The 25942-nt window shown below is 74.3% G+C and overlaps 8 protein-coding genes across 8 annotated transcripts; 4 read left to right on the forward strand and 4 right to left on the reverse strand.

Moving 5' to 3' along the window:
• Nucleotides 1-2486: 2486 nt before the first annotated feature.
• Nucleotides 2487-3047, reverse strand: AURANDRAFT_25445 (hypothetical protein; the record flags this gene model as incomplete). The annotated part of the gene is made up of 1 exon (XM_009038088.1): nucleotides 2487-3047. The coding sequence occupies one exon, from the start codon at nucleotides 3045-3047 to the stop codon at nucleotides 2487-2489; it is 561 nt and encodes a 186-aa protein (XP_009036336.1).
• A 1344-nt stretch (nucleotides 3048-4391) lies between these two features.
• On the forward strand, nucleotides 4392-6094 carry AURANDRAFT_1185 (hypothetical protein; the record flags this gene model as incomplete). Its single annotated transcript, XM_009037722.1, has 3 exons — nucleotides 4392-5084; nucleotides 5353-5477; nucleotides 5665-6094. Coding segments are annotated over 3 exons (1248 nt in total), but the record flags the coding sequence as incomplete, so codon positions are not given.
• Nucleotides 6095-7609: 1515 nt separating this feature from the next.
• On the forward strand, nucleotides 7610-8983 carry AURANDRAFT_63519 (hypothetical protein; the record flags this gene model as incomplete). Its single annotated transcript, XM_009037849.1, has 2 exons — nucleotides 7610-8387; nucleotides 8667-8983. The coding sequence occupies 2 exons, from the start codon at nucleotides 7610-7612 to the stop codon at nucleotides 8981-8983; spliced, it is 1095 nt and encodes a 364-aa protein (XP_009036097.1).
• Nucleotides 8984-8989: 6 nt separating this feature from the next.
• Nucleotides 8990-9849, reverse strand: AURANDRAFT_69776 (hypothetical protein; the record flags this gene model as incomplete). Its single annotated transcript, XM_009038087.1, has 1 exon — nucleotides 8990-9849. One exon carries the CDS (start codon nucleotides 9758-9760, stop codon nucleotides 8993-8995), a length of 768 nt encoding a protein of 255 aa, XP_009036335.1.
• Nucleotides 9850-11971: 2122 nt separating this feature from the next.
• On the reverse strand, nucleotides 11972-14989 carry AURANDRAFT_63520 (hypothetical protein; the record flags this gene model as incomplete). Its single annotated transcript, XM_009038086.1, has 3 exons — nucleotides 11972-13259; nucleotides 13370-13988; nucleotides 14137-14989. 3 exons carry the CDS (start codon nucleotides 14987-14989, stop codon nucleotides 11972-11974), a joined length of 2760 nt encoding a protein of 919 aa, XP_009036334.1.
• Nucleotides 14990-15295: 306 nt separating this feature from the next.
• AURANDRAFT_63521 (hypothetical protein) lies at nucleotides 15296-16186 on the forward strand (the record flags this gene model as incomplete). Its single annotated transcript, XM_009037850.1, has 1 exon — nucleotides 15296-16186. One exon carries the CDS (start codon nucleotides 15296-15298, stop codon nucleotides 16184-16186), a length of 891 nt encoding a protein of 296 aa, XP_009036098.1.
• Nucleotides 16187-17491: 1305 nt separating this feature from the next.
• Nucleotides 17492-18671, forward strand: AURANDRAFT_71463 (expressed protein; the record flags this gene model as incomplete). Its single annotated transcript, XM_009037851.1, has 1 exon — nucleotides 17492-18671. The coding sequence occupies one exon, from the start codon at nucleotides 17613-17615 to the stop codon at nucleotides 18597-18599; it is 987 nt and encodes a 328-aa protein (XP_009036099.1).
• A 1301-nt stretch (nucleotides 18672-19972) lies between these two features.
• AURANDRAFT_63523 (hypothetical protein) lies at nucleotides 19973-24337 on the reverse strand (the record flags this gene model as incomplete). Its single annotated transcript, XM_009038085.1, has 5 exons — nucleotides 19973-20947; nucleotides 21001-22878; nucleotides 23258-23612; nucleotides 23723-23893; nucleotides 24093-24337. The coding sequence occupies 5 exons, from the start codon at nucleotides 24335-24337 to the stop codon at nucleotides 19973-19975; spliced, it is 3624 nt and encodes a 1207-aa protein (XP_009036333.1).
• Between the last annotated feature and the right edge of the window lie 1605 nt (nucleotides 24338-25942).

The following is a 25942-nucleotide window of genomic DNA, read 5'->3' on the forward strand; positions in this document are numbered from 1 at the left end:
CCCGGGCCATCTGCTCCTTCTCGACGTCGCCCGAGAGCTTCGCCTCCTTGGCCGCGAGCTTCTCCTTGAACTTGCCGACGAGCTCCTCCTTGACGGCGGCCTCGCCGCGCGCGACCTTGGCCTCGAGGTCGGCGACCTGCGCCGCGAACGCGGCGGCCGCGTCCTTGTGGGCCTCGGCCTCCTTGAGCCGCTCGTAGTCGACGGCCTTGGTGGCCTCGCCGTGCGCCGCGGCGGCGTCGGCGAGCGCGGCGGCCGCGGCCTCGGCGGCCGCCGCGGCCTCGGCGTCGCGCGCCTCGGTCAGCGCGGCCACGGCCCGGTCGTGCGCCTCGCGCAGCGCCGCGCTCGTCGCTTCCTCGACCTCGGCGGCCTTGGCGTCGACGGCCGCCGCCAAAGCCTCGGCGCCCGCGGCGCGCTCCGCGGCGACGGCGTCGGCGAGCGCGGCGTCGGCCTTGTCCGCGTCGGCCTGCTTGGCCTTGGCGAGCTTGTCCTTGAGCTTCGCGATGAGCTCCTCGCGCACCGCGGCCTCGCGCGTCTCCTCGGCGGCGGCGACGGCCGCCGCGAGCGCGTCCGCGTGCGCCGCCGCCAGCTCGCGCTTCCGCGCCTCGACGGCCGCGGCGACCGTCGCCTCCGTCGCCCCCTCGAGCTCGGCGACGCGCGCCGCCGCCGCCGCGGCCTCGCCGCGCGCGGCCGCGAGCTCCGCCGCGGCGGCGTCGCGGGCCTCGGCGGCCGCGGCGGCGACGCGGTCCTCGAGCTCCTGCTCCGCGGCCTCGAGCGCGCGGTCGCGGCCCGCGACGGCGGCCTCGAGGGCCTTGAGCTGGTCGCCGACCTCCGCGGACGCCTTCGCCGCGGCGTCCGCGCGCGCCTTCGCGAGCTTGTCCTTGAACTTGGCGATGAGCTCGCCGCGGACCGCGGCCTCCTTGGCGGCCTCGGCCTCGGCGACGGCCGCTTGGAGCGCCGCGCCGCCGTCGCCCGCCGCGCGCGTCGCGGCCGCGGCCTCGGCGGCCCCGAGGCGCGTCGCGGCCTCGGACGCGGCCGCCTCGGCCGCGCCGAGGCGCTCCGCGAGCGCGGCCTTCGCCGCCTCCGCCGCCTCCAGCTGCTTCATGGCGTTGTCGAAGGCCCGCAGGCTGTCCTTCTTCCGGTAGTGGCGGTCCTTGTCGCTCTCCTCCTTGTCGGCCTCGAGCGCGGCGACCTTCTCGACGAGCGCGGCCTCCTTGGCCGCGAACGACGCACCGAGCGCCTCCTCCTTCGCCTTGAGCTTCTCCTTGAGCTTGACGACGAGCGCGGCCTTGATCTTCTTCTCCAGCGCCTCGACGTCGGGCGGCTCCGGGGCCGCCGCGGCCTCGAGCGCGGCCGCGCGCTCCGCGCCCCGCGCCTCCAACGCGGCCGCGTGCTCCGCCCGCTGCGCCTCCAGCGCGGCGTCGCGGTCCGCCGCCGCGGCCTCGAGGGCCGCGGCGTGCTCCGCGGCCTGGGCCTCGAGCGCCGCGGCGCCGCCGCCGCGGAGCGCGTCGGCGTCGCCCGCGGCGGCGGCGGCCGCCGCGACGGCGGTCTCGAGCTCGGCCTTGGCCGCGGCGTGGTCGCGCTTCGCGTCGGCGACGCCCTGCTCGAGGACGCCGACGACCTCGTCCTTGGCCGCGGCCGCGGCGACGAGCTTCGTGATCTCGTCGTGCGCGGCCGCCCGGAGCTCCTCCTCGCGCTCGCGCGCGGCGGCCTTGACGGCCTCGAGCTCCTCCGCGGCGGCGTCGGCCGTGTCGCTGAGCTCCTTGAGGTGGGCGATGCGCGCGTCCTCGCCGCCCGCGGCGCGCTCGAGCTCCGCGCGCTCGAGCTCCGCGGTCAATTTCGCGACCGCGGCCTCGGCCGCGTCCGCGCGCGCGGCGGCCGCGGCGTCGCCGCCGCCGGCCGCGCGGAGCTGCTCGACCTCGGCCCGCAGGCCCTCCTCGACCTCGGCGTGCGCCGCGCGCAGCGCGTCGACGTGGCTCTCGAGCGCGCGGCCGCCCTCGTCGGCGCGCTTCGACGCGTCCCGCAGCTTCTTGAGCGCCGCGGCCTCGGCGCGGCGCGCGTCCGCGGCGGACTGCTCGAGCTCGCGGATGCGCGCCTTGAGCAGCGCCGCCGCCTCCCGGTCGAGGGCCACGCTCCCGGCGAGCGACGGCGGCGACGCCACGGGCGCCTCCATGGGCAAGTGCTCCTCGCCGGGGAGCGCGCGCTCCTCAAAGTCCTCGCCCGCGGACCGCGGGGACTGGTCGCGGCTCTTCGACTCGTCGGGCTTGTTCTTCTTGTTGCGCGGGCGGCGCTTCCGGCCGCCGCCGCCGCCCGAGCCGCTCTTCTTGTTGTTATCGGCGGACATGCCACCAACTGGTGTCGCGCGAGGCCAGGCGCGCCGAGGGGCGCGCGCGAGGCCTCACGCGGCCCGGGCCGACAGCGGCCGCGCGCGAAGTGGCGCGCGCGGGCTGACGGCATCGGCGATGCACCCCCTCGCCACGCACGTGCTCTTACGCCGAGGGCCGCGTCATCATGAGGGCGGAGCGGAGGCAGGAGGCGACGAGGTGGCCGTGCTGGTTGAAGCCCTCGTGCTTGAACTGGACGACGCCCTGGTGCGGCCGCTTCTTCGACGGCCGGTTCGAGACGACCGTCGTCCGCGCGGAGAGCGTGTCGCCGTGGAACATGGGCTTCGGGAAGGTGACGTCGTCGAAGCCGAGGTTCGCGACCGTTGTGCCGTGCGTCGTCTCGTGGACGGAGATGCCGACGAGGAGGCTCAGCGTGAACATGGAGTTCACGAGGGGCCGGCCGAACTCCGTCTTCGCCGCCGCGTCGTGGTCGAGGTGGAGCTGCGCCGGGTTCAGCGACAGCGTCGTCGCGAGCACGTTGTCCGTCTCCGTCACCGTGCGCGTGAGCGCGTGCTCGACGACGCGGCCGACGGCTAGGTCCTCGAGGTAGAGGCCGCGCACGGGCCGCGGCGCGGCCTCGGGCGCCGCGGCGCCGCCCGCGGCGTCGATGGCCGCGGCGCGGTCCAGCAGCCGCCGCGCGGCGAGGAGGTGGGGCCGGTCGACCATGGCCCCATCCACGAGCGCCGCGCCGGCCTCGCCGTCGCCGAGGGCCGCGACGACCCTCGCGGCGCGCGCGCGCGCCGCCGCCGGCACCGCAAAGGCCGCGTGCGTCGGCGCGAGCTGGTCCGGGTGCAGGCACATCTTCCCGTCGAAGCCCATGGCCGCGGCGTCGCCGGCCTCGTTTCGGAGGCCCGCGGCGTCGCGGACGTCCGTGTAGACGCCGTCGAGCGCCTGGACGCCCGCGGCCCTGCACGCGAGGAGCGTGCTGATCCGCAAATGCTCGAAGAGCGGCGCGTAGCTCTTCACGCCGTCGGTCTCGACGTACTTGCGCGTGCTGCCGAGCTCCACGGCGATGTCCTCGGCGCCCCAGGTCGCGGCGACGACGCGCGGGCCCGCGGCGATGGCCGGGAGGTTCAGCGCGCCCGCGGGCACCTCCGTCGCGATGGCGACGACGCCGACGCCCTCGCCCGCGGCCCTGCCCGCGTTGGCCTCGCACGCGCGCACGAGGGCGTCGAAGCCCTCGAGGCACGCCGCGGACGCGACCTTGGGCACCATGAGCGCGTCCGGCCACGCGCCCTCGCCCAACACCGCCGCGAGGTCCTCGATCGCGGCGGCGCCGTTGACGCGGACGACGACCTCCTTCCCGCCGACGTCGGGCCGCGACGCGAGCCAGGCGCCGACGGCGCGCCGCGCGTCGTCCTTGTCGCGCGCCGCGACGCTGTCCTCGAGGTCGAGGATGATCGAGTCCGCCGACGACGCGAGGGCCTTGGGCAGGAACTTGTCCATGCGCCCGGCGGGCACGAAGAGGCTGCTGCGCCGCAGGCGCGCGCGGCCGCGCGCGACGGCGGAGAAGGACCGGCGCATTGTGGAGATGCTGGTGGGCCTGAGGCGTGCAATTTCGGCGGCCATGCTCGCTCTCTCTCAGAATTACCACAGCATCACAAGCCGATCGTGCTTTGGACAAGGCCGGCTTAATTAATTAAGGAGCCTCTCAGAGAGCACCGCCGATTGAATCGCATCGCAGCCACAACCTTCCGTGTCGTCGGAGGTGGTGTTCGCGTCGGAAACTCCGCGAGGCCGTCGCCCTTACTATCTCGCCGCGGTCGAGCCGCACGCGCGCGGGAAAAACACGCGACACCGCCGTCGGCGAGTCCACACCTTGAAGCGAGGATGGTGCGCGCGCGGACGGAGAGCACGCTGTCCGTCGTGAGCGAGGCGTCGACGGTGTCCGTGCCGTCGGCGCGGGAGCGGTCCCTGAGCAACCTCTTCGGCGGCGGCGCCGAGGAGGAGGACGTCGACCAGGCGCCGCTCAAGCCGCTCAAGGCGCCCGCGGCCGACGCGACGACGTGGGACGCGCGCGACGTCCGGGTCGCCATGATCGGCAACGTCGACAGCGGCAAGTCGACGCTCATCGGCGTCCTCACGGCCGGCGGCCTCGACGACGGCCGCGGCGGCGCGCGGAGCCTCGTGCTGCGCCACAAGCACGAGCAGGAGAACGGGCGGACGTCGACGGTGTCCGTCGAGCTCATGGGCTTCCAGGGCGAGCGGCAGGTGCTGCCGACGGCGCGGCAGCACGCCCAGCGCTGGAAGGAGGTCGTCGACGCCTGCGACCGCAACGTGAGCTTGATCGATCTGTGCGGCCACGAGCGCTACCTGAAGACGACGGTCTTTGGTTTGACGGCGATGCTCCCCGACTTCGCTTTGCTGGTCGTCGGCGCGAACATGGGCGTGCAGCGCATGACGCGCGAGCACATCTCCATCGCCGTCGCGCTGAGCCTGCCCATCGCCGTCGTCGTCACCAAGGTCGACATCTGCCCGCCGGACGTGTTGAAGCAGACGCGGCAGACGCTCGCTAGATGCTTGCGCCATCACGGCCGCATGCCCATGCCCGTCAAGGAGCGCGACCAGCTCGCCAACGCGGCGGAGTCCGCGGGCGCCGGCCGCGTCGCGCCGGTGTTTGCGGTATCGTCGGTCAAGGGCGACGGGCTCGACCTCCTCAAGGGGTTCCTCGGGCTCCTCGAGCGCGCGCCGCGGCCGATCCCTGTGTGCAAATCAACCAGTGAGCTGGGACGTCGGGGCCAAACTTGAGAATTCTCTAGCTCGGTCAAATCGAAGTCGATTCGGCTGATTTTTGGACGAATCGATTGCTCTCAGCGAGTTCTCGAAGCACGGCGTGCTCGTCAAAACATTCGAATACGCGCACATTGAAGTCGGGCTGAAGATTTGATTTGCACACAGGCCGATCCTCAACCGGTCCGCGTTCTTCCGCGACGTCGAGCCGCCGAGCACGGGGCCCGACGCCCACCCGAAGACGCACCTCTGCATCGACGGCGTCTACGAGGTGCGGGGCGTGGGCCTCATCGTCGGAGGCACGCTCACGCGCGGCGCGATCGCCGTCGGCGACGCGCTCTGGCTCGGGCCGGACCGCGCGGGCGCGTTCGTGTTCGTGCGGCATTCAACCCGACTTCAACAGGCGCGCATGCGACCGTTTCGACGCGAGGTTTCCTGCTGTGCTTCGAGAACTCGATGAGAGCAATCGATTCGTCCAAAAATCAGCCGAATCGACTTCGATTTGACCGAGATAGAGAGTTCTGAAGTTTGGTGGGGACCCCCCGAGACGCAGGTTCGTGTCCGTGTCCGTCAAGTCCATCGAGTGCAAGCGCCAGCCCATCGATGCCATCAAGCCCGGCGTCAACGCGACGCTGGCCCTGCGGGCCCTCCACCGCAAGGCGCCGCCGCTGCGCCGCGCGTACTACCGCAAGGGCATGGTGCTCCTCGGCGCGTCGGACGCGCCGCGCGCGTCGCGCCGCTTCTCCGCGGACGTCGTCATCCTCCACCACTCGACCACCGTCCAGGAGGGCTACCAGCCCGTCGTCCACTGCGGCGTCGTCCGCCAGGCCTGCGCGCTCCTCAACATCTGCAACAAGGAGAACCTGCTCCGCACGGGCGCGAAGGCGCGCGTCACGTTCCGCTTCATGTACCACACGGAGTACCTCCTCGTCGGCGCCACCTTCCTCTTCCGCGAGGGCCGCGCCAAGGGCATCGGCAAGATCACCCACCTCCTCGACGACGCCGACGCGCCGCCGGACGCGGCGCCGCCGCCGCCGACGAAGCCGCCCCAACCAAAGTCGCCGCCGGGCAGCCCGGCGAAGCCCCAACCAAAGGCTTGATCTGAGATCACCCCCTAGAAGCCCCTTAGAACGTCAGGACGTCCTCGTCGGGGGGCGGCGCCGCTGCCTCCTCCTCTTCCTCGGGGAGCTCCTCGACGAACTCGTCGTCGTCCTCCTCCTCGACGTCCTCGACGACCTCGTCGTCGTCGTCCTCCGCGACCCACGCCACGTCCTCGTCGAAGAGGCCCGCGTTGATCGTCGCCCAGAGGTCGCCGCGGCCCTGCTTCGTCACGGCGGAGAAGATGAGCGGCTCGCGGCCGAAGAAGTCGTCGAGGCCCTCGAGCCGCGCGACGAGCTCTCGCGAGCTCTTGAGCTTGTCGATCTTCGTCGCGACCAACACGACGCGCAGGCCGCGCTTCGCGACCTCGGCTAAAAGCGCCCGGTCGTCGGCGTTGGGCTCGCGGCGCGCGTCGACGATGAAGACGAGCACCCGCAAAGCGGCGCGCTCGTCCAAGTAGCGCTCGATGAACGCTCCGATCGCCGCCTGGGCAGGACAAGAGTGATTCAACGTCGCTTCAACGTGAGTGTTCCGCGCGCGCGCGTTCCGAAAAAAACATCCACGCTTCGAGACCGTTCCGAGAGATGATCGATCAGCCGAAACGAGTGGAAAACGGCCGAGATCGGAGCCTTTGAAGTTGGGAATTTCGCTCTCTTGTCCTGCCCTGATGGCCGCCTGCTCGTCGTCGGAGAGCCTCGCGAAGCCGTAGCCCGGCAGGTCGACGAGCGTGCAGGCGGCGCCGCGCGCGTCCGTGACCTCGAAGGCGTTCAGGCGCCGCGTGCGGCCGGGCGTCTTCGACGCGACGGCGACGTCCTTCCGCGCGCCGACGAGCGCGTTCAAGAGCGACGACTTGCCGACGTTGCTCCTCCCGAGGAAGGCGACCTCGGGCCGCGGCGTCGCGGGCATGTCACCGGGCGCGTCGTAGCCCCCGAGGAAGGCCGCGCGCAGCTCGCCGGCCGTCGCGAGCGCGCCCTTGGCGTTTTTTTTCGCCTTCGGCGGCGGTTTCGGCGCGGGCGGCGTTCGCCGCCTTTGCGGCGTCGGCCGTTTTGGGGGCGGCGGCTTCGCGAGCGGCTCCTGCTTGCCGCTCAGTTTCGCCTTCCGCCGCGCCTTGCTCGCGCTCCGCTTCGCCTGGAGCTGCTCGTAGGCCTCGGCGGCGAGCCGCTCCTCGCGGTCGGCGAAGCCGTCGTTGTTGTTTCGCTTTTTCTTCGTCCGACCGCCGAAGCAGGCGGTCGGTCGTCGCAGCGGCGCGTTCGGGACGAAGGCGTCGTACGGCAGCAGCAACGCCGCGAGAATCGCCCAGTGCAAGGCGGCCATCGTGCCGTGTTTCCTGTGGCAAACAGCGACCACAATCGGCAAGGCCGCCCTCCACAGCTGTGCACAGCCCGTACCTCAAAGACGCGATGGGCCGCCACGCGTGGCTTTTCTGCGCCGTCGCGACGCGCGCGGGCCTCCTGGAGCTCGGCGGGCAGCTGGGCCTCGAGCTGCTGGAGCGCGAGGGCGCCGAGTCGCCCTGGGCCGGCGTCAACATGCGCGACGCCGACGGCAAGGCCTTCGTCTGCCGGTCCGGGTCGCCCGCGGCCCGGGAGCCGGAGCCCGGGCCCAAGACGTTGTCCGAGGCCCTGGGCCAGCTCGACGGGTCCTGCGCCTACCTCAACCAGGGCTGGTGGACCTACGAGTGGTGCCACCGGCGCCACGTGCGCCAGTTCCACCTCGAGGCGCAGGCGCGGAGCCCCGAGTGGAGCCTCGGCGACTACACGCGGACGGAGCTCGAGGACGACGACGGCGGCGCCGCGAGCTCCGTGGACGCCGCGGGCTCCGAGGCCCTCTCGCGCGCCGTCGACGTCTTCGACGTCGGCGGCCAGCGCTGCGACGAGACGGGCACGGGCCGGTCGTCGACGGTCCACTTCCGCTGCTGCGACGGCCCGAAGCCCGGCAAGGCGACCAAGGGCAAGCGGAAGCGCGCCGCCGGCGCCGAGGCCTTCATCACGAGCGTCGACGAGGTCGCGCTCTGCTCCTACGCGTTCGCCGTCTGCTCCCCGAGCCTCTGCTCGCCGTCCTCGCCGAACGCGACGGCGTCGCTGCTCCTCAAGGCCCTCGAGGGCGTCTGCCTCCAGCGCCACGAGGGCTGGTGGTCCTTCGAGTTCTGCTACAAGAAGGGCGCGCGCCAGTTCCACGCGCGTCTCCCCCGCGTCGAAACGACCCCCCCCCCGCGGCCCCCGAGCTTTTCGGGGTCGCCCAGGTCGACGGCATGGGCCTCGGGCTCGGCGTCGCGGGCCTGGGCCTCGAGGCGGAAACGACCACGGTCCCCCAGGTCGAGACGCGCGACAACGGCGAGGGCCGGAAGCTCGCGCACGTCGCCGCGGAGTTCAGCCTTGGCGACGCGGCGCCGGACGCGGGCCGCCGCGCGCGCCCGCGCCCTTTCTCGCGGCATCGCGCGGCGCACCCGCCCGCTCGTAGGCGCCGAGGACGACGCGGCGCTCGTCGTCGAACGCGGCGCGGACGGCTGGGACAAGGCGCGCGTCGAGGTCGAGTACGAGCGCGGCACGCCCTGCGACATCGGCGAGGACGACGACAGCGGCGAGAAGCGGCGCCGGGGCACGACGGCGCGCCTCGTCTGCGGCGACACGAACGCGCTCGTGTCCGTCGTCGAGGACCGGACGTGCCACTACGTCTTCACGGTGACGACGCCCGCGCTCTGCAAGCACGCGGCCTTCGCGACGGCGCCGAACACGCGGCCCGTGACCTGCGAGGCCGCGCCCGACGACGAATCCTAACTCGGCTTTTTACTTCTGGGACCGCGTCGAGTCCGTCGCGACGCGCTTCGCCACCGCGGCCTTCCACGCGGCCTCGTAGCGCGCGAAGTCGCGCTCGAGGTAGACGCAGAGCTCCACGGTCGCGTGGGCCGCGTAGTCCGCGAAGACGTCCTTCTCGGCCTTGGCGCCGACCATCTTCGACGACGCGAAGCACGCGGCCATTGCGTCTAACAGCGCCTCCGCGGTGATCGCGGGCATGTCGCCGAGCAGGGGCCCCGCGAAGATGCCCGCGGACACGGGCACGAGGCGCAGCGTCGACGGCCCGGACTTGGCCGTCTCCATGAGGAGCCGCTCGTAGAGCTTGGCCAGGAGGTCGCGCGCGATCTCCGGCGACAGCGCCAGATCGCCGAGCTCGCGCTTCGCGTAGGTCCGGAAGTCGTAGCCCACGCAGTGGATGACGTGCTTCGAGTTGGGCCAGCCGTACTTGTGGTAGAAGACGTCGCCCTCGCGTTCGATGCCGTTGACGACGTCAGCCGGGAAGCCCGCGTCGTCGCGGTAGCCGATGAACTCGTAGATCGCGCCCGACGCGCCGCCGGCGTCGGCGATGGCGCAGCCCTGCGTGCGCACGAAGCGCGCGCTGCAGGGGTCGACGATCATCGTGTGCTTGTCCGGCGCCGGCGCCGCCGCCTCCTCGCCGCCGCCGGCCATGCGCTTGCCCAGCACGCCGTAGTTGCGCACCACGACGGCCTTCATGAAGTCGTGGGCCGGGTCCGGCGGCTTGGAGGCGCAGGGGCCCATGGTTGGTGGTGTCTTGCGTGCGTTTGCGCGGTCACGATGCTGCCATGCGCATGCGCGGCAACGCCGGCACCATCGGCTCGTCGTCGAAGGTGCTCTCGCATGGCAGTGGCAAAATGAGCACCAGGCAGTGGCAAAAGTGAGCTCTCGGCAGTCGTGACGAAGATGGACCAGACAAACCAGGAGCTCGAGGAGGAGCGCGACTACGACGACGCGCCCCACATGCACGCGGGCACCGTGGCGCCGAAGCTGTCGCTGCGGGCCCACGACGGGAACCTCGCGCTGTCCCACGCGGACGCGCGCGCCGTCGTCGCCGACGACCCGCGCGCCCTCGTCGCCGACGTCCGGCGCGCGCTCTCCGGCGCCTGGCCCCTGCCCGCCGCGGCGCCGGACGACGCCGCGGGCGAGCGGCGCCTCTCCGCCGCGCGGGAGCAGCTCGGCGCCGCGGGCGACGCGGCGTCGCGGCGCGAGGCGCGGGCGTGGGCGAACCCCTACGAGCCGCTCGGCCGCGGGCCCTTCGTGTGCCGGAGCGCGCTCAAGCTCTGCGCGCTCGACGCCGCCTACGACTTGGTCAAAGGCGGCGGCGACGTGGTCGACGTCTGCGCGGCGCCGGGCGGCTGCGCCGAGTACGCGGCGTTCCGCGGCGCGGCGCGCGTCGTCGCGACGTCGCTCGCCGGGGCCAACGGAGACGGCGAGGGCGCGGCGTGGCGCGTCGGCGACCTCGGCGGCCGCGTCGAGCTCGTGCTGGGCCCCGACGGCAAAGGCGACGTCTACGACGCCGCGACGCGCGACGCCGTCGTCGCCGCGGCGACGCGAGCACGGCGGCCGACGCTCGTCGTCGCCGACGGCGGCTTCGACGCCGCGGACCACGCGCCGGACCAGGACGCGGCCGCGGGTCGCCTCTGCCGCTGCGAGTTCGCCGTCGCCGTCGCCGCGCTGGCCGTCGGCGGACACGTCGTTTTAAAGCTCTTCCTGCCGCTCCGGAGCACCTCGACGGCGGCGCTCGTCCACGCGGCGGGCCGCCTCTTCGCGACCGTCGCGCTCGCCAAGCCCGTGACGTCGCGCGCGACGAGCGGCGAGGTCTACCTGGTCGCGCTCGGGCCAGGGCAGGACAAGAGAGCGAAATTCCCAACTTCAAAGGCTCATATCTCGGCCATTTTCCACTCGTTTCGGCTGATTTTTGGACGAGCGATCATCTCTCGGAACGGTCTCGAAGCGTGGATGCTTTTTTCGGAACGCTCGCGCGTGGAACACTCACGTTGAAGCGACGTTGAATCACCCTTGTGCTGCCCAGGCTCGGGCTCCGGCCCGTCGACGACGCGACGCGGCGCGCCGTCACGGACGCGCTGGCGGCCGAGTTCGTGGTGCCCGTCGCGAGCGATCCCCCCGCGGCGTCCTGGACCGTCGTCGCGGCGTTTTTGGACGCCGCGCGGCGGCGGCTGGTGGAGGCGCAGGCGGACGCGTGCGAGACGATGCTGCGCCGCGCCGCGGGGCTCCCCTGCCTTCGCCCGCCCCCCTGCGACGTGCGCGCCTTCGAGGCGAGATGGCACCTCCCCGGCGGCGCGCTCGGCGGGAAGCGGCCGCGGCGGCCCTTCGTCGTCGGCGTCGTCGGTCCGAGCGGCGTCGGCAAGACGACGCTCGCCGCGGCGGTCGCGGCGCGCCTCGGCGCGGCGCACGTGAAGGAGGACCCCGCCTTTTTCTTGAAGTCCTGCCCGAAATCCTACGAGTACCGCGACCCGATCTCCGAATGTCCCGAGCACATCGATTGGGAGAAAACGGCCGCTCGCGCGGACGAGCTCCTCGCGGGCGCGCGGCTCGCCGTCGTCGAGCACTACCTGCTCCTCGCGCCGGGCAGGGAGCGCTTCCTCTTCGACCGCTGCGACTGCGTCCTCTTCCTCGACCCGGGCGTCGACGCCGACGGCGCCGCCGCGCGCGCGACGTGCCGCGAGCGCCGCGCGGGCCGAACCGCGGACCGGCCCGACGCCGAACTCGCGCACCTCCGGGCCTACTACGACGCCCACGTCTGGCCCGCCTTCGAGCGCTACACGCTCGCGCCCTTCCGGGCGCTCCCGGGCGAGTGCAAGGCGACGTTGGACGCGCGGCGGCCACCGGCCGCCGTTTTGGCGGACGCGCTCGCGGCCGTCGCGAAGTTCCGCGCGCGGTAATTCTGCTATACAAAGTGCCAGAGCCACAGCAGAATGCCGGCCCGGTGTCTTATCGAAAGACGCAAAGCGCCAGCGCGGCGAACCCGGCCTGGATCGCCGCCGCGGCGACGAAGTAGGCCGGCGCGCCCGCGCGCCGCGCGGCGAGGACCCACTGGAGCGCCGCGGCGACCGCGAGCGCGAGCGTCGTGTTGGCGCCGTAGATGAGCGCACAGCGCGCGCGCGGCGGCTCTGGCGCGTCGCTCGGGCGTTCGTCGTTGTCGTCGTCGCCTCGGAGCGGCGATACGACCGCGCCGTCCGCCTCCGCGGCCGGCGCGGCCGCGGCCGCGATGCCCGCGCAGGCCGCCGCGAACCCAAAGCCGAAGCAGACGTGGCGGCCGACGACGTTGGCGATGAGCAAAGAGGGCCGGCGGTGGCGCGCGAGGAGCGCCGAGAGCGCGTCGAGCGCGCCGACGGCCGCGGCGACCGCGGCGGGCAGCCGGGGCCGCCGCGGCGCCGACGGCGCGAGGGCCGCGCCGACGCACGACCCGAGGCCCGCGGCGCACTCGAGCACGCCGTAGAGCGCGCCCCGGTCGCCGCCGGACGCGTCCGCGAGGAGCTCCTGGGCGTAGTTCGCCGCGACGGCGTGGACGCCAACGGACGCGACCCACCAGGCGGACCAGGCGCGGCCGAGCGGGTCCCGGAGCGCCGCGCGCGCCGCGGCCGCGCTCCAGCGGTCGCCCTCGGGTGGCTCCGCGGGCCGCGGCGAGCACCAGACCAGCGACGCGGCGCCGAGCGTCGTGCTCGCCCACGACGCGTAGAACAGAGCGTCGCCGGAGGCGAGGGGCCGGCCGCCGAAGCCCCGCATGCACTGGCCCGCGAGCGAGCCGAGCGCGTCGCCGAGCTTGCACGCGGCCGTCGCGTACGCCGCCGCGGCCGCCGCGGCGCGCCGGGGCACGCAGGCGACGGCGTGGGCGACGTAGACGGCGTCGTGGGCCGCGATGGCGCCCGCGTAGGTCAGCTGCATGGCCGCCATCGCGGCGACGCCGCGCGCGTAGAGCAGCAGGACGCGCGTCGCCTCGCGGCAGGCCATGCCCAGCAGCAGCGCGCGCCGGTAGCCGACGCGCTCCGCGTACGCGGCCACGGGCAGCGTGAAGAGCAGGGCGCCGTAGGTATCGCAGGGCCACACGACGGCGTTGAGCGCGCGCGCGCTCACGCCCTTGCGGCGCAGGAGGTACCAGGTCAGGAAGGGCTCCGACGGCTGGAAGTTGACGAAGAAGCCCACGGACGCGAGGCGCGCGATGAGATGGCGCATGGGCCGCTTTTCCAGCATGCTCGCGTACGGGCTGGACGTGACCATGCTAGCTAACATCGGTGTGCATGGGCTGCAGTGTTTCGGAGAGCCATCGTGTTTTCAGGCGAAGGTGAACTTCAAGTCAACGAGCTCACGCGACGCGTAAAACACCCTTACTCGTCGGGGAGCGCGTCGAGCGTCGCGAGGGCGCCGATGGCGACGCGGCGCCGGCTCGGCGCCCGCCGGCCGAGCTCGTCGGCGTCGCCGCGCGCGAAGCGCTCGATCTTGTTGTAGGTCGAGTTCCGCGGCAGCTGGAGCTTCGCGCCGATGGACCGGCGGGGCGCGACGGGCGAGACGACGGGCGAGATGAGGCCCGGCGCCGTGGACGGCCGGCTCGGCGCGTCGCGGCGCGCCGTGGACGGCCGGCTCGAGGACCGCGAGTCGAAGGACGGGAACGAGCCGTCGTCGTCGGCCGGGAGCCGCGCGCCGAGTAGGTAGCGGCGCGGCGCCGGCGGCGAGAAGGGCTGGCTCGACGCCGCCGTGAGCTCCGAGAGCTGGGACCGGCCCGTGAGCGGCGGGCTCCGCGAGCTCGGCGGCGGCGACCAGGGCGGCGGCCGCTCCGGCGGCGGCGGCGGCGCGGCGAGCGCGTCCCGGACCCGGCGCCGCCGCGCCGCGCGGCTCCGGCCGCCGCCGGCGTCCGGCGCCCAGGCGCCGCCGTTGCGCGCGAACCAGGCCGCGGCGCCGAGCGCGTCGGGGAACTCGCGGCGGAAGACGCGGACGTCCGCCGTGTAGCCGCCTGTGCGGAAATCAACCGGTGAGCTGGGACGTTCCAAACTTCAGAATTCTCTCGCTCGGTCGGATCGACGTCGATTCGGCCGATTTTTGGACGAATCGATTGCTCTCCTCGAGTTCTCGAAGCACAACCGAAGATCCTGCGTCGAAACATTCGAATACGCGCACATTGAAGTCGGGTTGCAGATTTGATTCCGCGCGCGGGGAGCCGCCGAGCGTCTCGAGGAATTTCGTCATGAAAAAAATCTCCGGGTGGTGGAGCTTCATCTCGATGCGCGGCATCATCTCCGCGTAGGCCACGGGCGCCCCGAGCACGGCGCCGAGGAGTTTCGCGAGCTCGGGCCCGGCGTGCTCGCACGTCGCCACGTCCAGCGTCAGGCCCGCGAAGCGGTCGCGGTTTTCGAGCGCGGCCGCCGCCGCTTTCCCGAAGTCGAGGAGCGACGTCCACTGCACGGCCGTCTCCGCCTTGGTCACGTAGCGGAGATAGCGCGGCCGCCCCGCCGCATCCGGCACGACCTCTAAATCGTCGAGGAGCGCCGCCTTGCGGACGACGGCGACGTCGACGTCGCCGAGGAGCCGCTTCTCGAGCCGCCTCTCGACGGCGCGGTCCGCGCGGAAGTGCGCGACGCGGCGCGGCGCGCGGTCGCAGTCGCAGGACGAGCCGTAGACGACGTAGTCCACCGTCGGCGACTGCTCGCAGGCCTCGACGACGGCCGCGCCGCGCGCGCGCGCGCGGTCCACGGTCCCGCTCCCTCTCGCGAAGTAGTCCGTGGAGAAGAAGACGCGCTCGGCGCCGACGCGCTCGAGGGCCGCCGCGACGCTCGCGGGGCTGCCCGCGTGCGCGCGGACCACGGCGACGCCCAGGTCGCCGAGCGCGTGCGCCGCCTCGCTCCGCAGGTGGCGCGCCGCGGCGGCGACGGCGTCGCAGGCCACGCCCCGCCGCAGCAGCCCCTCGACGACGGCCCGGCCCTCGCGGCCGTCGGCGCCGAAGACGAGGTACCTCATGCCTCGACGCGGCGCGGGCAAGCCATGTCGTCGCCGGCGTTGCTGCCCCGGAACGTCCTTCTCAGGGAGAGCGCTCGGTCGTAGCTGCATTCATGCAGTTAAAAAAGGGAGTATCATTTCTCGGTGAGTGCACTCTGTAAAGTTGATCTTGTCCTGCTTGGCTCCGGATGGTTTACCCAATGTTGACCCATTCTCCGCGGCCCTCGACGCGTGGTCGAGCTGCTGCTGGAGCCCGATAGCGCTGTCGCGCCGGTTGTTTGCGCTGAAAAGAAGGGACTCGCGGAGAGCCGCTGCCAGCTTGGCAGTATGGCCGAGGCCTTCCGCGGGCTGTCGTCGTCGTCGGAGAGCGAGGACGAGGACGGCGGGTTCCTGCGTACCTACGCCGACGAGCGCGCGTCGAAGCGGCGGCGCATGGCCGCGGCCGTCGAGGCGGCGCAGGAAAGCGGCGGCGGCGAGTACGACGCCGCGGCGGCCGCGGCGGCGGACGCGGCCTTCGAGGGCGTCGAGCTGCCGAGCGACGTCGAGGCGGCGCTCGCCGTGCTGCGGCCGCGCCTGCCGCCGCGGCTCGTGCTCGCGCACCACCTGCCCGGCGTCGTCGAGCGCCGCGGCGACTGCGAGCGCGAGCTGCGGGACCTCGCGGCGCGGCGCAAGGTCAAGTACCTCCAGCTCCCGACGGCGGGCTCCGACGTCGCCGTCGTCGACGCCGGCGAGTACGCCGCGGCGCTCGCGGGGCGGCCGGCGTTCCTCGAGTTCGCGATGGCGCGCGCGGGTCGGCTCTACGCGACGGAGGCCGAGCTCCGCGAGTCGGGAATCCTCGCCCCCGGCGAGGCCGCGGCGCCCCCCGCCGCGGGCCGGCGACGGGAGGACGCGGAGCGCGCGGCGCTCGACGAGCTCCGCGCCGCGGGTCTGCTCCGGCCGCGGCGCGACGCGCCGGGCGTCGCGGCGTGGTGGTTCGCGATGCCCCGCTGCGGCGCCTTCGCCGCGGCGACGCTCGCGGGCCGCCGCAAGCTCCAGCTCGCGCTCAAGCGCTCCAAGTACAAGGAGCTCAACGTCGACAAGCCCGTCGCGGCCCTCAAAAAGGCGTGCCCCCTCGGCCAGGAGTTCCACGTCCGGGACCTCGTCGGCCGCGGCGACGCGGAGCTCGTCCGCCGCCCCGCGGGGCGCTTCCTGCGGTCCCGGCGGGATTTCGACGACTAGGGATTAGCGCCCGTGGTGGCGCTTCGCGCCGTCGACGACGTCGGCCGTGACGACCGCGAGGCCGCGCGCCGCGGCGAACTCGTCGGTCTTCGCGCGGACGTAGGAGCGGACGAACCAGGGCACGCGGGCGAGCTTGGCCTCGGCGCCGGCGTCCCAGGCGATCGAGGAGGCCGGCTCTTTCTGGGGCTGCGCCGAGCCGACGTCGACGACGACGTAGAAGGTGCGCGCCGCGTCGCGCGCCCAAAAGCCCGGCGGCCGCACGACGGCCGGGTCCGCGCGATTCGCGGGCGGATGGCGCCGCCACCAGAGGTCGAGGCCGCGGCGCCGGCGGCCGAGCTCGTAGCACCTGCCCTTGCCGCAGCCGCGGCGCCGGAGCCACCGCAGGGGGCGGTCCACGCCCCAGCGGAAGGCCGAGAAGACCTTGGTCCCCCGCTTCTTCGCGTTGCTCAGCGCGCCGGTGGAGATCAGAGAGGAGAGAAACCTGGACCTTGGGGGCGCGGTCCGCGCGATCGCCTCCACGATCTGCGACACGTCGGCCTCGTCGAGGTAGTAGAGTAAGCCCTCGGCGACGTAGAACGTCGGTACGTCGCTCCGGTAGCCGGGCGCCGCCGCGAGCGCGTCCGCCCAGGCCGGGTCCGTGAGGTCGCAGGCGACGTGAGCTAATGATCCGCAGCGCAGCGGCGCGGTCCTGGGCAGTTTCGCGAGCTTGCCCCGGATCACCCGCCGCGCGTCGAGCGCGAAGACCGAGCACCCGGACCCGAGGCGGAGCCGCTGCGCGCGCGTGTCGAGGCCCGCGCCGAGCAGCACGAGCTGGCAGCGCGCGTGCCGCTCGCAGAACTCGACGATCAGCTCGTCGAAGAAGCGCGTGCGGATCGCCAGCCTCCCGAGCGACGCCGCGTCGACGGTTCGCAGCCGCGCCGACACCGCGTCCTCGCCGCCGACGAAGGAGGCCGCCCAGGGGTCGTCGACGAACCACGGGTCGAGGCGCGTCACGAGCGCGCGCGTCCAGGCGATGTAGCGGCTCGTGTCGCCGAGGAACCTGCTGTCGTACCGCCGGCCGCCGGCGCTGTCGGCGCTGCGGCAGAGGCAGAACGCCGCTGCCGTCGTCGCGAGGCGTTTCAGCATGAGATGGCTGCTGCGTTGCTGCGATATTGTGCGCAGGCGATAGCACCGCGCTTCGTAGACCCGAGCAGGCGATTGCACCTTTTTTTTTTGACGCGATCAAACACCCATTGCGCCGACTCGACAGCTTCAACGCAGAAGAAACATCGGCTCGTTGAGCTCTTGGATCACGGCCGAGGCCGGGAGATGGCCGGGCGCATGACATTGTGCCTCTGAGTTCGTCCGACCAGCGACGCCCGACACCGCGACCGACGCCGACGTACCCACACGGACGACGCGACCGACGCCGACGCGCCGACGACCCATGTGCGGCCGCGCCGGCCTCACGGTGCCCCCGGACCAAGTGGCCGGCGCCGTGCGCAGCGCCGGCTGCGCTGTGCCGGCCACGGCGAAGCCCGCCGCGTACCGCACCTCGAGTGCCAAGAAGGCCGACGCGGACAGCTTCCCATGTGTTGTCGCGGCGCCCGGCGGCGTCGACCTCGCGACGCTCGGCTTCGGCGTGAAGAAGCTCCGGTGCCACAACGCCTTCGTCGAGGGCTGGCTCGACCGGAAGACGTGGCGCGAGGCCGCGGCGACGCCGCGCGGCCGCTGCTCCATGGTCGTCACGTCCTTCGTCGAGGGCATCACGGCGCGGCGACCCGACGACGCCGTCTTCTTCATCCTGGGGCTCCGCGTGGGCGACGAGTTCGTGATCCTGACGACCGCGGCGAAGCGCTCCGCGCTCCTCGGCGAGCGCGCGCGGGCCAAGGAGGGATGGGGCGCCGGCCGCTACCCCATCGTCGCCGACGGCGCGCGCGCGGCGGCCTGGGCGACCGCCGACGGGCCCGAGGCCGCGCACCGCCTCGTCGCGGAGCTCGACGCCTCCACGCTCAGCAACGAGCTCGGCCTCGTCCTCGGCGCGAACCGCAAGCGGTCGCTGCCCTCGCCGGGGCAGAAGACGCTCGGGACCTTCTTCGGCTCGCCGGCCAAGAAGGAGAAGCGCGCCGGCGACGACGCGGGTCGCCGGCTCGGCGGCTCCCCGCGCGAGGACGACGACGCGGGCCGCCGGCTCGGCGGGTCGCCGCGCGAGGACGGCCGCGCCGAGCGCCTCGCCGCGGCGGAGCGGCGCGCGTCGTCCGGCGCCGCGTCGTCCGGCGGCGAGGCGTCATCCGCCTCCGCCGCGTCGTCGTCCGACTCGGTCGCGTGCCCGCGGTGCACCCTACTCAACGCCGCGGGCGCGGCGACGTGCCTCGCGTGCGACGGCCCCCTGCCCGCGCGCGCGCCCCAAGGCGGCGTCATCGACCTCACGTAAGAGCCTCCCCGACCTGAGGAGATCACGCTCCTGCGGCGCTCTCTCGAGCTTCGGCGGAAGATGCCTTTATCGATCGGATGATTTACACTACTATGTCGCGCGGCCCGGGCCCTCGCGCTTTGGCAAAAAACGCGAGGGGGCGGACCGCGGAGGGGGATGGGGCGTCGCTCCGCGGCGGGCGGCTCACTCGACGCGGTCGTCGCCGATGTACCAGTCGCCGGCCGGCGGCGCCGGGTCCTTCGCCGGGAAGAGGTAGGCGCAGGCCGACTCGTAGGCCGACGTCGCGTAGGCCTCGAGGTCCGCGGCGAGGCTCGGCGCGTCCTCGAGGGTCGCGACGTCGTAGGTCGTGAGCATGCGGCTCGACGCGATGGAGAGGCGCCGGCGCCGCGCGACCTCGCCGCGCGCGAACGCGTCGTAGTCCGAGCGGTGCCACCAGCACGACGACGCGTCGCGCGCGTCGACGCGGGGGATCTCGAGGGCCGAGATCGCGCGGTCGAAGGACACGGCCTTCTTCCGCAGGGGGGGCGCGCTCCCGCCGACGGCCGGGAGCGCCGCCGCGGCCGCGACCCCCGGGAGCGAGGCCTTCCGGGCGTCGCCGACGACGCGGTCGAGGTACGACTCGTGCTCCGCGAGGACGAAGCGCTCGTCGAGGGCGAAGCGGTAGACGGACCGCGGGCTCGCCCCCTGCTGCTTCAAGTGCCGCGCCTGGGGTCGCGGGGGCGTCGCGCACGTGCGGCCGCCGAGCTTGCCCGTCGACGCCGGCCGCCGGCGCCCGAGGCCGCGCGGCGGCGCTCTCCGGAAGCCCAGGAGGGGGCCCGCCGTCGTCGGGGACGGCGTCCGCACCCGCGGCGCCACGGAGAAGAGCGGGGGGGAGGCCACCGTCGCCGCCATCGGCGAACCGAATCAAGGTCTTTCGCTCGGCGGTCCGAGTTTTTTTGACACCCGCCGTCGGCCGGAGGCCGGGGGGTTGCGACGCGTTAGCGTCAGATCAAGGGCGACACTTCTAGATGGTAGTGGCGATGTAAACGCGCCGACTGTTCACGGTCTTCGCCGCCACGAGTGCTGTTTCTTTCGTTTCGACGGTGTCTCAAATGTGGGATCTCGTGCCGGCCACGCTGGTTGTCAACAAACGCCTCAACAAGGGTACGCAACAGTACCTCGAGGCCGACGACCGCCTCGGCCTCCTACACGTGTGTTTCTATTTTCCCCGACGTTTCTATTTTTTTCGACGGTCGAGATCCACGAGGTGGGATCCTCTCATTGCCCGCCACGTGGGGCGTCAACAAGGGTACCTCGAGGCTACGAGCGCCTACACCCACAAAACACCGACGCTCTGCTTATGGTCGCTTGGGGGAGGGAGGGGGGGGAGCCGGCTAGAGCGCGGCCGGCGCTTGGGGCGGCCGCTCGCGGTCGAGGAGCGCCGCGGGCGCGTCCTCCGCGACCGGCGGCGGGAGGTCCTGGTCGATGGCCTGCTGGACGCAGGCGCAGACGGCGAGGAGGCTGCCCGGCGTGTGCTGGCAGTGGAGCGCGCCGCCGGCCGCGCCCGGGAGCGCGAGGCCGCGGTCCGCGAGCGCGCGGATAGCGCGGTCCGCGAGGCGCGGCGCGGCCGCGCCGAGGCCCGGCTCGATGGCGAGCGTGAGGAGGGCGCCCGGGCCCGGCCGCGCGAGGCGGCCCGCGCCGTAGGCCGGGTAGCCGCGCCGCGCGGCGAAGGCGAGCCGGAGCGTCGCGCCGACCGACACCGACCGCGCGTCGACGGCGACCGCGCAGGCCGAGCTCGACCAGGCCGGCGGCGCCATGGCGCAGGTCGCCTGGAGGGCGAAGAGCTCCTTGCCGAGGCGCTGGAGCTTGGCCGCGCCGAGGGTCGCGCGCGCGAGCTCGGAGACGAGAGCTTTCTGGCCCCCCTTCTCGGCCACGGCGACCTCGAAGACGGCGCCGTCGACGGCGTGGGCCGCCGGGTGGAGCCAGACGTGGGGCGCGGCGAAGAGCGCCGACGCGCAGGCGTCGTCGGGCGCCGCGCCGAACTTGGCGCGGACGTTCGCGAGCGCGGCGTCCGCGGGCGCTTCCCCTACGCCGCGCCGGCACAGGAGCCGCCGGTCGCCCTTGGCCTGGAGCACGTGGAACGTCGCCCAGGTGCCGTAGAGCGCGTGGGGCAGCGCGAGCACGGCCTCGTCCGCGCCGACCTTGGCCGCGGTCCAGCCGTGGAGCCCCGCGGCGAGTCGCTCGCGGTACTTCGCGTCCGCGTCGTCCTTCGGCGGCGCGACGACGAGCGCGCCCGGCGGCGCGGCGCGGAGCTCGTCGCGGCGGCGCTCGAGGGCGGCGACGCGGTCGACGAGCGCGCGGCACCGGCCCTCGGCCGCGGCGTCGCCTCGTGGTCCCGCAGCGCGGCGGCGCCGTCCTGGACCGCGTCGGCCTCGGCGGCGAGCGTCTTGGCCGCCTTGCGCAGGTCCGCGGCGAGCGCGCGGCGGCCCGCGGCGGCGCGCGCGGCGAGCGCGGCGCGCGCGTCGGCCGCGGCCGCCGCGACGACGTCGCGCGCGACGCCGGGCGCCGTCGCGAGGGCGTGGGCCGCGGCGGCGCCGCCGGCCATGAGCGCCTCGAGCCCCCGCTCGCGCGCGGCGGCCGCGTCGCGCGACGCGGCCGCGGCGGCCGCGCGGCACGCGCGCGCCTCGCGCGCGGCGGCCGCCGCGGCCGCGCGCGGCGGCGCGGCGCCGCCGAGGCCGCCGCCGGCGAGGGTCGGCACGCCCGTCGACGCCGCGAGCGTGAGGGCGACGTCGTCGAGGCCTAGGGCCTCGAGGAGCGCGCGCGGCGGCGCGTCCGAATCGTCGACCATGGAAGAGGAGCTCGAGGACGCGCGCGCGGGCGCGCCGCCCGACGCCTCCAGCAGCTCGCCGAGGCTCGCCTCGAGCTGGACCGTGGCGTCCGCCGGCGGCGCGCCGGGCGACAGGTCCAGGAGCTCGCCGAGGTGCGCCTCGAGCGCGACGGTGCGGTCCGCGTCCGGCGCGGCAACGTCGTCGCCGCCGTCGGGCGACTCGAAGTTGGCGCCGAACTTGGGCGCCGCCGTCGAGGGCGCGCTCTCCGGCGACTGGGCCTCGCCCTCCTCGCCGATGGGGCTCAGCTCGTTGGGCGCGCCGCGGCCGAAGTCCGCCGTCAGCGCGCCCGTGAGCTCCATGGCCCGTTCGCGGTCGTCGTCGTCGTCGTCGTCGCTCGTCGAGGACGTCGAGTCGTCCTCGACGCGCGAGAAGCGGCCCGACGCGCGCCGCGGCGACGACGACAGGTCCGGCCGCCGCGAGCCGCCGTGGTCGATCGTCCACCGCGCGAGCGCCGCCGAGTTCTCGAGCGTCTTGCGCCGGTCCTCGCCGCCGCCGGCGTCCGCCGCGGCGGCGGCGCCGCCGGGGTCCGACGCGCGGCGGCCGTCGGCCTCGCGCGTGCGCTCCGTGCCGCCGGGCGTCAGCGCCGACGGCGGGTCGTCGCCGCGGAACGTCGTCACTCGCGACTCGGCGTTGAACGTGACGCCGCCGGGCGACGCCGCGGTCCTGGGCCGGCGCTTCTTCGACGAGCTCAGGCAGCTCTTGAGCTGCGCCGACCCCTTGGGCGGCGGGCTCAGCGACGGCGGCGACCGCGGCGCCAGCGCCGCGCGCTCGAGCTCGAGCGCGGCCTCGGCGGCGGCGACGACGTCGAGCGCCGACGGCTCCGCCGGCGCCGGCGGCGCGCCGCTCGGCAGGAGCTGGTGCTCCTGGGGCAGGCTCCGCCGGCCGTGGCCCAGCGTCGGCGGCACGTGCGTCGCCGCGGAGACGAACTCGAGGCCCGTCCGCGCGCGGCCCGGCGACGCGCCGCCGTCGCCCAGCAGGCCCGCGCCGCCGAGGAGCTCCGGCGGCGTCGCCAGCAGCTCCTCGTAGGCCGCCGCGCCCGTGCCCCGCAGGCCCAACGCCGCGTTCGCCGCGCCGAGCGCCGCGACGGCGCAGCTCGCCGCGGCCGCCGCCGCGCGCTCCGCGCGGCCCGGCGGCGGCGCCGTCGCGTCCGCGACGAGGTGCTCGAGGCCCCGCAGCTCCTCCGTCGCCACGGTCTCGCCGCCCTCGCTCGGCGCCAGGGACCCGAGGAGCCGCCGCGCGTCGGACGCCGTCGCGTCCGAGCCCCGCGACGACCGGATCGCGCTCCGCGCGGCCTCGTCGAGCGCGTCGCCCGCGATGAGCCGCTCGAGCTGGTCCAGCGACGAGCCCTCGACGGTCTGCCGCCGGCCCGACGGCGTGCCGGCGTCGCCCCCGCCCACGAAGGCCTCGAGGGCCTGGGCGGCGCTCGGGGACAAAGTCTCGCGCGACGGCTCGATCGTGCCGCGGCGCGCCGACGACGTGCGACGCTTCCGCGAGCCGTCCGCCGCGCCGGGCGTCACGTTCTCCCGCAGGGGGCGCTTGGCGGCGCTGTTCTTGCGCTCCGACATGGTCGAGGACAAAGTTCTCTGGGGCAACTGCCGCGCTCAATGCAATGCCATTGCGAACTGCGGCTCAAACGGCAAGGTTGGCGTAAACCTACCCCGGCCAACGGACGCGGCAACATTAGTCCCGATGCGCCCGCCGCCGCAGCGAGGGCAGGAGCGCGGGCAGGCCGCGCGTCGCGCGGGCGTAGTCCGGGCGGCGCGCGAGGGAGCGTTGGTCCATGAGGGGGACGGACGCGAGGCGGAAGAAGAGGCACATGGCCGCGGGCCCCGCGGCGAGCGCCGGCGTGAGCCGGTCGGCCGCGAGCGCGAAGAGGGACAGCGACGCCCAGAACAGACACTCGCCGCAGTAGTTCGGGTGCCGCGACCGGCCCCAGAGGCCCGCGACGCACGTCGCCGTCTTTCCGGACGCGCGGTGCCGCCGGAGCGTCTCGTCCGCGGCCGCCTCGAGCGCGAGCGACGCGACGACGCAGGCGAGCGCGACCGCGTCGAGCCGATTCAGCGGCGGCGCGTCCGAGCCGGCCAGGACGACGCGCGCCGCCGGCGCGAGCGCGCCGTAGACGAGGAGCGTCGGCGTGAGGTGGAGGCTCGCCAGCGAGAAGCCCCAGTGGAGCCGCGGCCGAGCTTCGCCCGCAGGTCCTGGTAGCGCCAGTCCTCGGTCGCGAGCCCGACCGTCCACCCCTCCCAGGGCACGAACAAGAAGAAGCGCCAGGCCCAGGCCCAGACGCAGCAGAGCACCATCGTCTCCCGGGGCTCGTAGAACCAGAAGCCGCCGGGCGCCTCGGCCTTCCAGTAGAAGAGGAGCCAGAGCGGCAGCACGCACCAGTACGGGTCGTAGACCGAGCTGTTGTCCGCGCGGAGGCTGAACCTGGGCAGGAAAAGGGTGCGAAATTCCCAACTTCAAAGGCTCCTATCTCGGTCGTTTTCCGCTCGTTTCGGCTGATTTTTGGACGAGCGATCATCTCTCGGAGCGCTCTCGAAGCTTGAGTGCTGTTTCCGAAACGCGCGCGCGCGGAACACTCACGTTGAAGCGACGTTGAATCACCCTTTTCCTGCCCTGGCTGAACCCGTAGACGACGACGGTCGCCGCGGCGTCGAGCGCGAGCCCGCGCACCAGCGGCGCGTCGGCCCAGCCGTCGGGCCACGGCGCGGCGGCCGCGAGGACCGTGGCGGCCGCGAGCGCGGTCGCGTAGGCCGCGCGGCACGCCGCCGCCGACACGCGGCGCTCCGGCGCCTCGCCGGTTCGCTGATACAGCCCGTCGCGCGAGCGGAAGCTCGCGCGCAGGCGCTCCATGTCGCGCAGGTCCGCCATGCGCCGCCGTCGACGGCGCGGAGAAGCCGCGGAGCGCTGCGGCAGCGGCGTCGAGCTGCGGCAGCAGTCGGTGCCGCCGCAGATCTGTTGTGGCAGATCGCGGCACTCCGAACCGCAGCCGAAACTTTGAACCCATTGTGTTTCGGCCGCAGCCCCGAATCCCTCACCATCTCGCTCGTCGACTCGTCGCGGAGCATGTTCGAGGACTCGGAGCCCATGGACGACGCTCCCATGGACGACGCTCCCATGGACGACGCGCCCGCGGCGCCCGTCGAGGACTCGGAGCCGTCGGCGGAGCCGGCGTCGCCGCCGCCGGCGGACGTCGGCGAAGGCGCCGGCGAGGCGCCCGCGGCGGCGCCGCCGGCCCGCGAGGCGTCCCCCGCGGCGGCCCGCGGCGCGGCCGCGACGCCCGAGGACGTCGACGCGACGGCCGAGGACGCCGACGCGCCGGCCGCGGACGTCGACGCGCCGGCCGCGGCCGCGGCCGGCGCCGTCGCGGCGGCCGTCGACGGCTCGCTGCTCGCGCCCCAGGTCGACGCGACGGCCTTCGCGGCCCTCGCCGCCGAGGTGCACCAGCGCATCGACGCCGTCGAGAGCCGCCTCGACCGGACGCTCAGCGACGACGGCGCCGCGCTCCGCGTGTGGCTGCAAATGGCCGTCGACGCGCAGCTCGGCCGCCTCGCGGCCATCGAGCGGGGCCTCGGCGCGCTCACGAGCCGCGTGTCGGCCCTCGAGCAGGCCGTGCGGCCCGCGGGCCGCCCGCCGGCCGAGGCCATGCCCGCGCCCTCGGCGCTCGAGGACGGCGGCCTCGCGTACCGCAACGTCCGCGGCGACGAGCGGCCGCCGAAGAAGGCGCGGCCCAACGGCGAAGTGGCGCGGCCCGTGCTGCCGGCGACGGCGCAGCTCGCGCGGCGCGAGCTCCTCGGCGACCGGTCGCCGCCGCCGCCGCCGGCCGCGCCGGAGCCCGCGGCGCCGCCGCCGCGGAGCCCGCGGAGCCGCCGCGTCGACGAGGACGACGAGTGGTCCCTCGACGACGGCTCCTTCGAGTACGTGGGCCAGCGCGTCGCGCGCGACTTCGGCGGCCGCGTCGTCCTCGGCCGCGTCACGGGCTACCTCGACCAGATCGACGGGCGCGGCGCCCCGCGTCCCCCCCCGCGTTCCGCCGCCTCTGACATCATTCTCATAGGCCCATGCTCTGGCACGCGACGCACGACGACGGCGACTCCGAGGACTTCGAGCACGACGAGGTCGTCGCGGCGCTCCGGTCCTACGCGGAGCACGCGGCGCGCGAGAGCCGGCGCGAGCAGCACGCGCTCTTCGAGCGGGCCGTGAGCGACCCGCGGCGGTCGCCGGACCCGCCGCCGCGCGTGCCCGCGCTCCTGGGCCAGCCGTCGAAGAACGCGCCCGCGGCGGCGGCCGTCGCGTGGGCGTCGACGGAGCGCGCGCACGGCGCGCGGAGCCGCGTGCTCCTGCTCGAGCGCCTGCGCTGCCACACGAAGCAGCGCGTGCACACGTCCTTCTTCTTCGAGCTGCCCGTGGACACGGGCCGCTACCGCGACTACGAGCGCAAGGTCCGGTCGCCGCCGATCTGCCTCCGCGACATCG

This window comes from Aureococcus anophagefferens, assembly GCF_000186865.1.
Source record: "Aureococcus anophagefferens unplaced genomic scaffold AURANscaffold_7, whole genome shotgun sequence".
In the NCBI taxonomy this organism is placed as follows: domain Eukaryota; class Pelagophyceae; order Pelagomonadales; family Pelagomonadaceae; genus Aureococcus; species Aureococcus anophagefferens.